At 31.0% G+C, this 12,075-nt stretch overlaps 1 protein-coding gene across 9 annotated transcripts in view; it reads right to left on the bottom strand.

Annotated features, from left to right (window-relative positions):
* LOC141456848 (uncharacterized) overlaps window positions 1-12,075 on the bottom strand; it is a 74,087-nt gene that overhangs the window by 23,936 nt on the left and 38,076 nt on the right. Inside the window, exon 1 of one of the 9 annotated variants that reach the window (XM_074133200.1) lies at window positions 1,939-1,992. The exons of 6 other annotated variants lie outside the window; for them this stretch is intronic. In XM_074133200.1, coding sequence (XP_073989301.1) covers window positions 1,939-1,977 — 39 coding nt within the window. In that variant the 5' untranslated portion in view covers window positions 1,978-1,992. Of the gene's footprint in view, window positions 1-1,512; window positions 1,741-1,794; window positions 1,900-1,938; window positions 1,993-12,075 lie in introns of those variants that run through there. 2 more of the 9 variants (XM_074133237.1, XM_074133244.1) reach the window with 2 other exon arrangements.

Below are 12,075 nucleotides of genomic sequence, written 5' to 3'. Positions count from 1 at the left end.
GTATGTCTATATGGGTCTTAACAGTGTTTTTTAAATTGTCAGTTTGTGATTCACGTCAAGTTTGGATCTACGGTCAAGTAGTCTACTAAGTAGCTTGTAACGTCTGTTCACGTCTTGTCGTTTCAGTCGAGTTCCACCAGGTGAGTCTCTTGTCAATGTACAGTCCTAAGTATCGTACTACGTCAGCTGGAGGAATCTTTACACCGTTCAGTTCAACTGGACTCGCAGATTTTCGTAAAATAAACGTAATGTGTACTGACTTTTGTTCATTAATTTTTATTTTCCATTTTCGGAACCAGGTTTCGAGAAGCTTTAAGTGAGTTTGAATATTCTGAGTGGCTTGCACCGGATCGGAGTGATATGAAAGTATAACAGTATCGTCGGCGAATGTTGAAACTATTGTATTTTGGGAAAGTAAAAAGGTGAATTTAGAACTTAAATCTTTGTTTTAGCGAAGGGCAACGAGTGTCAGAGCGAACACATTATTATTATGTTAAATTTATAACTTCCAGTGAAAATCACAGCTATTTTTTAAAGGACTAAATTTCAACAAAAAAAAAATAGCGAGTATAAGACGTAACATTTTTAACTAATTCAAAAAACTAATTACGCTTCTATCATAAAATGTTTTGGTAACATAGTTAACAAAGGGCGCAGCCGAAAAGTACTTGTTTTGTGCGGTTTTACAAAAATTATTTAAAATTTACTAAATAATTTACAAAAATTTACTTAAACTGAAAAAATGGAAAAAAAAAAAATAGTTATAAAAACAATTAAAAGCCGCAAGAATTGACATTCTCTGTGAAGTTATACTAGTTTAGTTTTTACTTTTTTTTTTTTTTTTTGCATTAAATTGTATTCGAAGTTGGTATTTTTTATTTAAAAGTGTCAGAACAAAAACGACGTAAAACTAAGCCCAATATCACTTATGATTGTACGTAATTAAAAGTTTATTAAAAAAAAAATAATTATAATTTTTTAAAATTAATTTTGCAAATCTATTACTCAATAGTTTTTTTACATCAACTCAAAAGCTGGACATAAAATTGTGTTCAGTAAATTACAATTAATTTCATGTAACATTAATTAAATCTGTACTTATAAGATGTTAACAGCGAAACAGTTTGAATAGGGTCAAAGAAAGAGGACGAGGTCAGATTTGCCAGTTATTTTTACCTAAAAATGTACCTAAACAAAGTTTTAATATCTATAGAACCCACGGTTGTGAATGAGTTAACATAAAGATTTCAAAAAAATGGTTATGAGAACTTCAAAAGCGAGTAAATCTTCTACAGTGATTAACAATGATGACCAACTATATTCGTACGGATATATTCTTTGTTTTAGCATTTTAATTGAATGCACGAGTGCGTGTGTAAATTGCACTTAGTATACATAAGTCTGGAGAATATATTCATGTCAGTGAGAGGTGAATAAACGAAAGCTGTATTCCTTGAGGAGTCCAAATAATCACAACTCTATAAGACTGATAATATTTAAATATATACTTACGTTTTTTAATGGTATTTGTTTGTACCTTTTAGATTTAGTAAGATTATGTTTTATATTTTCTCTCACTGGGGTTAGGTTTTTCGAAATTGGTACTAAAATCGCCTTAACAATAAAAATATGTTTCTAAAGAATAATCTGGATTTGTATGTGAACAAAATACGAAAATCACAAAAACGAATGCATGAATAAAATTTGATATTCCGTTTAGTTCCAGTAAGGTTTCCGAAACACAGGTTTACCGAATGAATAGATTTCCTGATGCTGATTTATTTTAAAACTTACCCAAATTGCTTCTATTAATTTCATAACACTTACAACACGAATTGGAAACTTATTCCAAGGAACAATAAAATGTTGAGGTACCAAATGTACTCAGGGAAGGTTACAAATATCACCAACTCCTATGTTTAAGTATTGTTTACGTACGTTCACTAAAAATCTGTTAAGACTTCTTTTATTGGCCATCGTTCAGGTTTCGAGCGTTCGATTGGCGTCCAACCAGTCTAAGAAAAAGAGATAGATGGCACACGCATTTTTAAAGCTCAAACATGTGCTGTAGCCCCTTCCGCGGTTTTTTTTAAAAGAGTGCTTAGGGCAATTTTAACCATTGCGCTCACTAACAACCAGTCTAGAAAACAAGACGTGCATGTATCAGTGTGTTTTACACTTTGTTTTGTGTTCCTAATAGGAAGATGCTTCTATTGTGTCGGTTCTAATGACTTAAAGGTATTTAAATCTCGCAGATAACACCGTTAATGGCTATTGTTAACTTTTTTTTTTTTATTGAAACAATCGTTTTGAAACCTCTCACTTATTCATTCTTCCAATATTATCCAAGGTTATAGTTTTAAATTTAGACCAATTAAGTCTCAATGAATGTTTTTTTTTTTTTTATCCCGTTCACTTTACGTGATCAACGATAAAAACAGAGTTATTGACTTCTCGTTGAGATTAATGAGCGTTTATTGTTTTTTATTGAATAACATCTCAGAGGAAATTACAGCTACATAAACAGGCACTAAGCGGAACGTTTAATGTAGTGTATTAGTTCTACAATCACTACTTAAAAACGACTTCTTTGAGGGATGCACTGTGCTACCAAAAGTTAAAGGTGTAGGGAGATATTAGAGTAAACGAAGATCTTATTAGAAGGAACGCAAAAGATTATTTGCTCCAAAGAGAGCTGAGTATTGATCAAATCCAATTTAAGGATTTGTGGGGATTATCGTAACTGCTAACCAAGATTTTGAAAAACTCCCATTAATTACAAGTTATTGAGATAATTCCTTTAATCAAAATTAAGAGTCATATTTGTATTAATTTGAACTAATGTAGTGGTACCAGTTCATCAAATTTTGCAATAATATTTTAGCATTCTCAATATTTGCTAAGAAGTTGTGAAATTTCCGCTTGTTGAATGATATTTCAAGTGAAGCTTGGAGAATCCTCTTAGAATACAATTGTTTTTTACATATTGCGCCTAGTTCAATCTTACGATATTTTAACCTTAATTTGCGTCCTATTAATGTTAATTTCTTTTTTATTTTTTTATTAGCTCAAAAATTGTAATTTTTACATACTAAAGATGATCAATTCAAACTGGGTGTCATTTGAAAAAACTTTTAAGATTAGTCGCCTTTCGTTCTTTTGGATATGTCAAGAGCCGCCAGTTTGATATTCTCGGTTCTGGAGGATTACTAGAGGAAATCAAGCGTGGACCGCGATGTGTACGAAAGATAAACCATTGCAGATACACCAGCAGTTTTTTAATAATTTAATCGAATTGGATATAGTGTTTTTGTTGGAAGTGAAGATCCAAATTTTGTTTATTTTATTTATTTTTTTTTGTACTTTTTTATATGGGAGAAAATTAATTTTAGAATTGCATATTTTATATCTATTATATGTATACATGCATAAAATAAGAAATAGTGTAGCTAAAAATAGATGAGCTTCATTTTTATGCTGAAAATATCTTATTGACAGCAATGACCTAACTATTGAGAGCAACTGGAAGTTATATTTTCCTTTCCAATTTCTTGATTTTCAAGAAAAGTAAATGAAGTCCATTTGTTACTTTCTTTGAAATCTATTTCATCAAAAAACAATTAGTTGATTTAATTGGTTAATTAAAACAAAATGAATATTTAAACTTTTTGTAAAGAAGGAAATATCTGCCTGCCCTTAGACTTCTTCTTCCCAGAAGCTTTATTCATCCCGCTGATCGGGATGGACAGAGAGTTTTCTGCAACTTGAAAGAGATACAGATAATAATAATAAGGGAAGAGATTAAGCTTAGAGGTTAGCTGGATTCCAACGCGAACATTCTAGGTTCGAACCCAGCTGCTGGCCCTTAGATTTTCTCTTCCAAGGAGCTTCTTACAGCTCACTGTCCGGTGATGGACAGTGTTATCTGAAGCGAGAGTATACTGTTCGAAGATCGGCAGTGCACTGAAAGAAGCTCCAGGGCGCTAATGACCAGAGCTGTCGATGTACAAAAAAATACAAAAAACGAAAAAAAAAGATAATAGATTATAATTTTGTTTACAATTAAAAAGAGATATGCTTTATAACTTAGTAATTATTATTTCCAGTAAAACTTTAGATCGATAATTTACTTCCACTTGTAGCAAACATCTAGACTGGTAAACCTGTACAGCTTAAGGAAAGATATCGATAAAAATAATTTCAGAACGATAATTCGCACGAACAAACAAAACCGCATTGGTTGAAGTTTCTAATAAGTTTAATTTCATAAAATATTTGACTGTGCAGCAAAAAGAAGAGCCTTAAGTTACTTTAAAGGTTCAATGTACGTAGTTTTATGATTAGAAATTGTTTAAATTGTCAATGCAAAAGGACAGAAGGCACCAACAGAAAGACATAATATTGAATGTGCACATTCCAAACAGATTGGATAAATAATCTACCATCATAAATGCCCAAATGACAGCTCCTAATAAACAAAGTGATTATGACAAATACGTTGGCATTGCATCGAAGGTGAACCTCATTTTTAATACACTGCATTGAGATAGTAGGTATAGAATTTCAACTGTCAACTCTATTTCTAATTTCTAAAATGGGATTCAAGATTTTTTTAAATTACTATTCGACTATTAATAGAGATATAACTACTTTATCATTGTCAATTTACAATGTTGTACATGTTTATATGAAATGAGTGAATCAATATGGAGTAAGCGTGTTTGAGTTAAATTATGCAGTTATTAGATTAATTTTTAGAGCCTTAATAAATAGAACTACTCTAGCACGAATGTGGTCGTGACAGTAATAAACGATTTTCTCGAAGAAGGAGCATAAACAGGCCAAGACCATTAGAATGACAACTTGAGGGCATTACCATTTGTTTTCCCTAAATATTATAAAAGTGAGCTCCCAAATGTAATCTTTCCCAAAATTAAATTATGTTTGTGCTTTCTTTTTCCAGTTTGTTCGGAAGTCAGTAATAAATTTTAAGTGCTAAGCATTAGTTTAATTATTCCAAATTTGAATAACCGGAACTCAGAAATTTTCTTCTCACAAGTACATCAATGTAATACAAGCATTACAGTCCTCAAAATCTTCCAAATATCATTTTTCTGGCAGAAAAAAAGACAGACATATTTTCACAGGTTTTACAAAATTTTAGATAGTCGATATAACTGTATCGATTAAAATCACAAAAAAAGTAAAATCGGACTCTCGTAGTTAGATTTTGTTTAGCTTCGATTAGGTAAATGTTGAACAAATTAAATTTTTAATTAAAATATATCTTGTTGTAGACACATAAAGTGTGCTTTATGGTGCGGAAGATAATTCTATTTAAAATGAAATCAGTCCGCACTTAACTACGCAAAACAATTGGACAAAATTTAGATCTATCGGCTGAGTTTCAAAAGGGTGATAAATTAATTATGTATGTCCAGTTCAATTGGGGATTGGAACGAGGCTGGAGTTGTTGGGAAATGCTTTCTGTTAAATGTCCAGAATAATGGTACTATAATAAAGATAAATTTAGCCTTTACTGCTTTGCTTAAAAAAAAAAAGTTTATAAAATGGGAATTTCTGGTAAAAGTTCAGTTACCGTCGGCACTTTAAACACTTATCAGCCGTTGTAGAAGAACAAACGCCTAACAGACACCTATTTAGTTAGCAGATTCATCATTGCTCCTCAGGAATTCCCAAAATTCAATTTGCCTTCCAAATGTTTCCGAAAACAAGAGATCAATACTGGCTAACTGGTTTGGTTCAAAGCATTCGGGCCAAAGAATGCTTTGAAGTAATAATAATCACAGAAAGGAGTTAAAATTGAAAATTCTGAAAAAAATTAGACATACTTTGAAAATATGAATGCTATTTCAAGGAAGTGATTAGCAAATACTGGATTCGAACTCAGAGATCACGGGTTCGAATCCAGCTGCTGACCCTTAGATTTTCTCTTCCTAGGAGCTCCTTACAGCTCGCTGACCGGTAGTGAACATTGCTGTCAGTAACGAGAGAACACTGTCCGGAGGCCGACAATGATCTGGAAAAAATCTCCGGGCACCCAATATAATCCTCAGATGTTGATACGTCTTAAATACCCAACAAATAAGAGAAATTAATATTATTTACAGACGGCTGTTTGAGTTGATGAAAAGAAGTATTCATTATAAAGGCCGTACATACCCACAGCTATCACCTCTCAGATAAATAGAATTCAATACGAGAAAACACAGTTTTATTAGAGATTATGAAGATTTTTTTTTTAAAAAAAGAGAAGATTTTCTGACGATATGTCACAAAAACTGATCTTCCTTTGACAATTTCGCATACTAGTTCAAAATTGACTGTACCTACTTCTTTTAAAAATAAAATTCTTTTTCTTCTGTATTACTTAATATAAAAATTTCACTTACATTAATAATGAAAGCAACAGCAGTACAATGGTTCAGTCATAGATAATAATACTGGAAGCTTTATAATATTTAATGTTAATTTTAAAATCGTGCTATTACTGAACACAAAGGAAACTTTTAGGTTATGATTCTATTGATAAAACCAAGTAACATCCTAATAATTATACTATTCAATTATTTGTTTCATTGATTGCATAAAAGTTGAAGAGTTAAACTTTCTATCTTTTTATATCTGCGAACTGAATAAAATGTTCAAGTATAATTAATGAGAAGCCCTTATAACACAAACCTTCAAAGTGTTTGACGGCTTGTCAACTTGGAAGAAGCAGTTACGTATACTAGTTTTTGCTCTCCATATACAGACAATGCTGATCTACGCTGTACCACTTCGTAATCTAGGCCTTTCTATTCCATAAGAGGCTGACATCGAAGATTTTGTTTAATAAATCTTTCTTCTTTTTAGAGGCTCATCCAAGTCATGATGCCCGAAGACTTCTCACTGCATTGCCAACAACTGAACAGTGATTTTTCAATCCGGAAAACGCAACAATATCACAGTAGGACCATTCCGCCGCGCCAAATATGAGTCCTAATTCACTTGTAAAATGTTTTCTATCCTTGCTAAGTAAATTTTTAAACATAATTAAAGGAAATAACATAAAAGCAACAATAATACGAGGGCAGTATAATACGAATTGGACATCACAGAACGCTCATCCAGCAGAAATTCTAAATTCCCCAAGTGCCTGTACAGATCGCTGTCTAATGAAAGAAGATGCCGTCTATGACTGGAGAAGGCTGTCAGTGCCTGAGGTCTCCTGTACGGTTGGCCAGATATTTGCACCCTTGGATTCCTCATCCTGCCAACTAGATTTTTGGGTTGTGTACGTAGCTTATGTAAGTTTTGTTGAAAAGAGAGTGAATGTATTACAGATCACATTGTGTTGGCTAAGGAAGCGTTTGATAATGGGCTGTTATTTACATCTAAACAAAAAAGTATTTATGCATCTTGGGTAATTTTAGGTTTGAAACTTAGTTCTGTCACGCTTCATAGAATTTGTCCATTATTTATCATTATACTGGCTGCTAGTTTGATAGTCGTCCTTCTAGTGTTTTCAGTCTCTCTAAATAAGTTGTTTCGTTTCGTTTTTCATAAAAAAAAAAACTTTACAAATTTAGAAACCTTCTTGAAACATTCTTGACCTTGAATATTAGTACAGATTAATCACAATAATTTTTAAGGAATAAGTTTTAAAGGTTTCTTCCTGCAATTTTATCCCAACATTCATTACTAATGACTAATTATAGTCATTTTTCTTTTTTAATTAAATGTATTTTTTTTTAATGTAATATTTGTAAATGAGTGTATATTTTAGATAAGATTAGTAAGAAAGAAATGAAGATAATAACATAAAGAGATCTGACTAAAAGATAGTGTACTGAAGAGAAATTATGATTGAGAAAGTCAGCGGCTTATATTGTTAGTTGTATTTGTTGGAGTAACTCTTGAAGAGATAGAGAATAGTTATTGCTAAACTTATTGTACAAAACTATGTGTAAAAAAGTGAACGGAAAGAAATACTTTTTAGTTATTATTAATTTTTAGTTAAAATACAAATTATAGTTAAATATGAAAATAACTTCCTTATGATCTAAGACCTTTCCTAAAATAAAATATTAAAGTATGTACAGTCTGTTCAGAAATTTATAAATTTTTTTTCCTCCCTCTTTTCACGCTTAAATTAAATATTTTGCTGCCAATGTGAACATTTTTTAAGGACTGCTTTCACTATAACTTAATATTAGGCTGCCTTGAAATATACTTCACTTCACTTTATTAACAAGAATTCTACCAAAATATTTATTTAATTTCTGTAAATTTAGTTAAAATAAATCTAGTTCTTTTCTAATAATTTCTATACGACAATTATATGATTTTTAATCTACTTTTATAAATTTTTTGTTATTAATAAATATTAATCGTGTCGGCAAGGTGCAATAGTAAGGCAGGGGTCGGCAACCCGCGGCTTTATTCAAATGGGAAGTTTGAATAAAAACTAAATAAATAAAAAAAATAAATATATTTTTGCACAATATCCAAAATAAGCGCTAAATTCAATAAGACTAATATTTTGAAATTTATATTAAAAGTAATATTAAGAAATGAGGTAACATTATTTTTATTATAGTATAGTACATATACAGAATAAAATTCAGTCCATATAATATTTAATTCTTTACCATAAAGTTAAAGAATTCCGCTAGCGATATTCCCTTGATTAATGTGACTGTCACCGATCCTCTTAGCAAAGTAAACACATGAATATAAATAAATCTTAATGAAAAATGTAATACAAGTGCCAAGTGAATCGATAATCCACAGCACTTGCTTCACAGTTAATAAGTATTTTTATTGGGTAAAAAATAAATATGCTGGCAGATAAATTCGTTTATTAATTGTATCACCAATAATACTCGGATAAATTAAAGTAAAAGTTTTGATTATAAGGAAGATTTATTATAGATTATCTTATTTTGAAAATAATATCATGTGAAAAAGATTTTTAAATAGCTTCTTCGAAGAAATATAATTAAGAAACATTTTTTTAGCATAGTTTCATTTTTTTTCTTTTTAATATTTAAAAGCACCGATATGAAATCTGTATTGATGTAATGGGTCTTTTCAATATTTGCATTCTTTTCCGATTAATCCAAGTATAAATCAGGGAGAACAATTTCTGAATCTTTATCTAAAAATTGGTTGATAGCTTTAAATATCACGCTACGTTTAGAAACAAGATAATCAAGCCAGATGACAAAATGTAAAGCAAAAATTCACGTCAGACTAATCTAAGACTAAAAAATAAAATAAACGTGATGAAATCCGTTTTTTTCATCCAAGTATAGTGTTACTAAATCATTCTTAATGTTGTAATTAAAACACCCGGTTGAATGTAATAAATTGTTTTCAAAGAAATAGCAAATTTCTTCTCTCAATAAGGTGTTTATTTGTTCAGTATTTTTTTCTTGAAATTATTTCTTGGTTCATTTAAAAATATTTTATTTTTATTCAGGAGAGAACATCAAAAGCAATTTCAATGAGCATTTCCACTCAATCGCAAATTAAATTTAAAGTTTTCTAGGCTTGGTTCCTAAAATATTTGTCCCTTACCAAAGAATTCTTCCACTGCAAAAAGGTGTAAAACTTGATTTTTGAGTTCTATAGATTGATTTGTTTTTTAAAACACGTAATATTTTTCTCGATTCCCCCCAAAAAAACTATTAACGTGGCCCAACAAGTTTTGCAACACACGTCTTAATATAGATTTTACTTAAGTATATATATTAATAGCAATAAACTAAATCTACTTTGTCTTTTCAATTTTCTGTTCGCCCTTTCACATTCAAAAAAAGATACTTGCACAGTTATAAGATATTTCTTCTGAGAGTATCAACTATAGTTGTTCTTATTTAAAGCAAATCCAAACATTGAGACTGTCCCTCTGTGACAAAGACCGCACAAAACAAAAATGTGGGCCTTGAGGAGTAAGTACGAGTAGATCGCTGTGAGGAGAAACACCGCATTATACACACCGCAATTTACTTTATGAATCCGTTTTCGAAGATGCCGCACTACCGAGAGGTTAGATGAAAACTAAAAGATTTATTGTGACACTAGTTCCGTTATTCCGAACTTGGCCAAGGATTTTATTGATTTGAATATGAGTTTAAGTGTATATGAACAATTCGCCTCCGCCCAAGACAATTGATCGATAGTTGGACGTAAAGTCTGTGAAAATTAACATTCTTTAGTAAACAGTTTTATTTATATTTCCTTAAATTTTCTCATTTTAAGAAGAATCTTTCAGTTCACAATCATGAGTTAAACAGTATCGCCTTAACGAGAGAGCATAGATCGTACGGCATTGCACAAAATGGCTTCACTGGCGGCAATAGCCTTGGATGTTGATGCGTCTTAATTAAAGAAGAAGAAGAAGGAGATATGTAGAATATTTTAAATTTAGTTAAGATTATATTTATTGATTTTTGTTGCGTTAGGATTTATTGCACAATCAAATCATCCACAGAAGCATGGAATTGTTGCTAAATGTTTCCTAAGACGACAGATTCAATTTTACAGTTAGCCATCGAGATAATTGTAATATGAGTGCAGTTGAGTTGAGTTTTGTACTAAGACTGTTGGGCATTTAAGGCTTTTGTTATTGCTAAAACCAATTAAAGTGCAATTGTTGAATTTAGAAAAGTTACTAACAACAAAATTAGAGCTTGCGCGTTATGATATGACTATTTGGAAAAAATGTTTAATCCTGTTCCTCAAAAGTTGTTTTATAATAGTTTTTATTTTTTAAATATACTTGAAAGCATTGATTAGAGGCTAATGTTGAAAAAAAAACAATTGTTGCCGATAGCAGTAACCTTGTCGAAAGAAAATAATAATAATAAATAATAAGAGAAGGTATACAGAAACAAAAAGGTAAGTTCAAGAGAAGATTATAATGATGTAAAAGCCATTGTAGTGATGCAGTAGGGACCATACACGGTGTGAGAGAGTGAAAGAGATGAAGGCCAGGTCCGGTGGTAGATATTTCCATGGAATGCCCTGGAAGAGAAGAAGACGATGTATGAAGCCCAAATATGCGCTACACGTTCTCCAGTAGAGAACATGTGTGTAGTAACTACATAAATGTATGCACGAAACATGCCACCGCAATTCGGGCAAGGTTTAGGTTCCACTTAGGGCACCTTTATGATGCGGATGCTCTAATGCTGATACCAGGCCTACCAATCTGCAAAGTTGGAGATTAATTTCACCTTCAAGCAAACTATTAATATGAAGTGGAATGTGCGCTATAAAAAAAAGCAGGGCTATCATGGTACTTATCCTCATTAAATTAAACCAATTGCTTATACTTCCTACAAGTACATGATAATAGATTATCTTTATCTTCCTAATTATCATTTCTTGTTTAATTTGATCTGGTATTGCAGATATACGAGATTTCATTGGTTAACAGTTTAAATCATAGCCAATACACCCTAAGATGTATATTGTCCAAATCAAACCTATTTATTTTATTTAAAACTATTATTAGAGGATAAGAAGCTATAGTTCATTAGAGCTTTGAATGTTGTTTTAATTAGTTAACATCTAAGCGCGGCTTTTTACCTTAATCTGAAATATCTTTTGGAGAAAATAGATACTATGGCTGTAGTTTTCAACCTTCACCATTAACACTAACTTGCTAACTGCTATATCAGTTTAAAATTGTAAAATAATATAAACTAAATAACAATCACGGCCTGTGAACAATATATCAAGTTGGAATGAAAATTACCAAATGGAAGTTGCAAAATGGATGCAAACAATGGATTGTGAATAAATGAAGATTAATATTAATGTAAATTTTTTGAATGTAATCAAGTTGTAAGTAATTTTGTGGAAATTAATTGTTTCATACAATAGAGTGTAAATTTAAGTAACAGTAAAATTAAAATGAAAGCAGATTCGTAGAAGAGGGCAGGAGAAGGGCATGCTTCAAGAAGACTTCATTTCGAAATACAAAATAAGAAATTTCTAGATTAAAGGCCAACTTTATTAACAAAATCTTAAGAAGTGAGGCTAATAAATAATTGAAAATTT

This window comes from Rhodnius prolixus, unplaced genomic scaffold (genome assembly GCF_049639745.1).
Source record: "Rhodnius prolixus isolate KJV_2025 unplaced genomic scaffold, Rpr scaffold_1, whole genome shotgun sequence".
NCBI classification, from domain to species: domain Eukaryota; kingdom Metazoa; phylum Arthropoda; class Insecta; order Hemiptera; family Reduviidae; genus Rhodnius; species Rhodnius prolixus.
The sequence above is the reverse complement of the archived record's forward strand: the minus strand, read 5'-3'. Positions and strand labels throughout refer to the sequence as shown.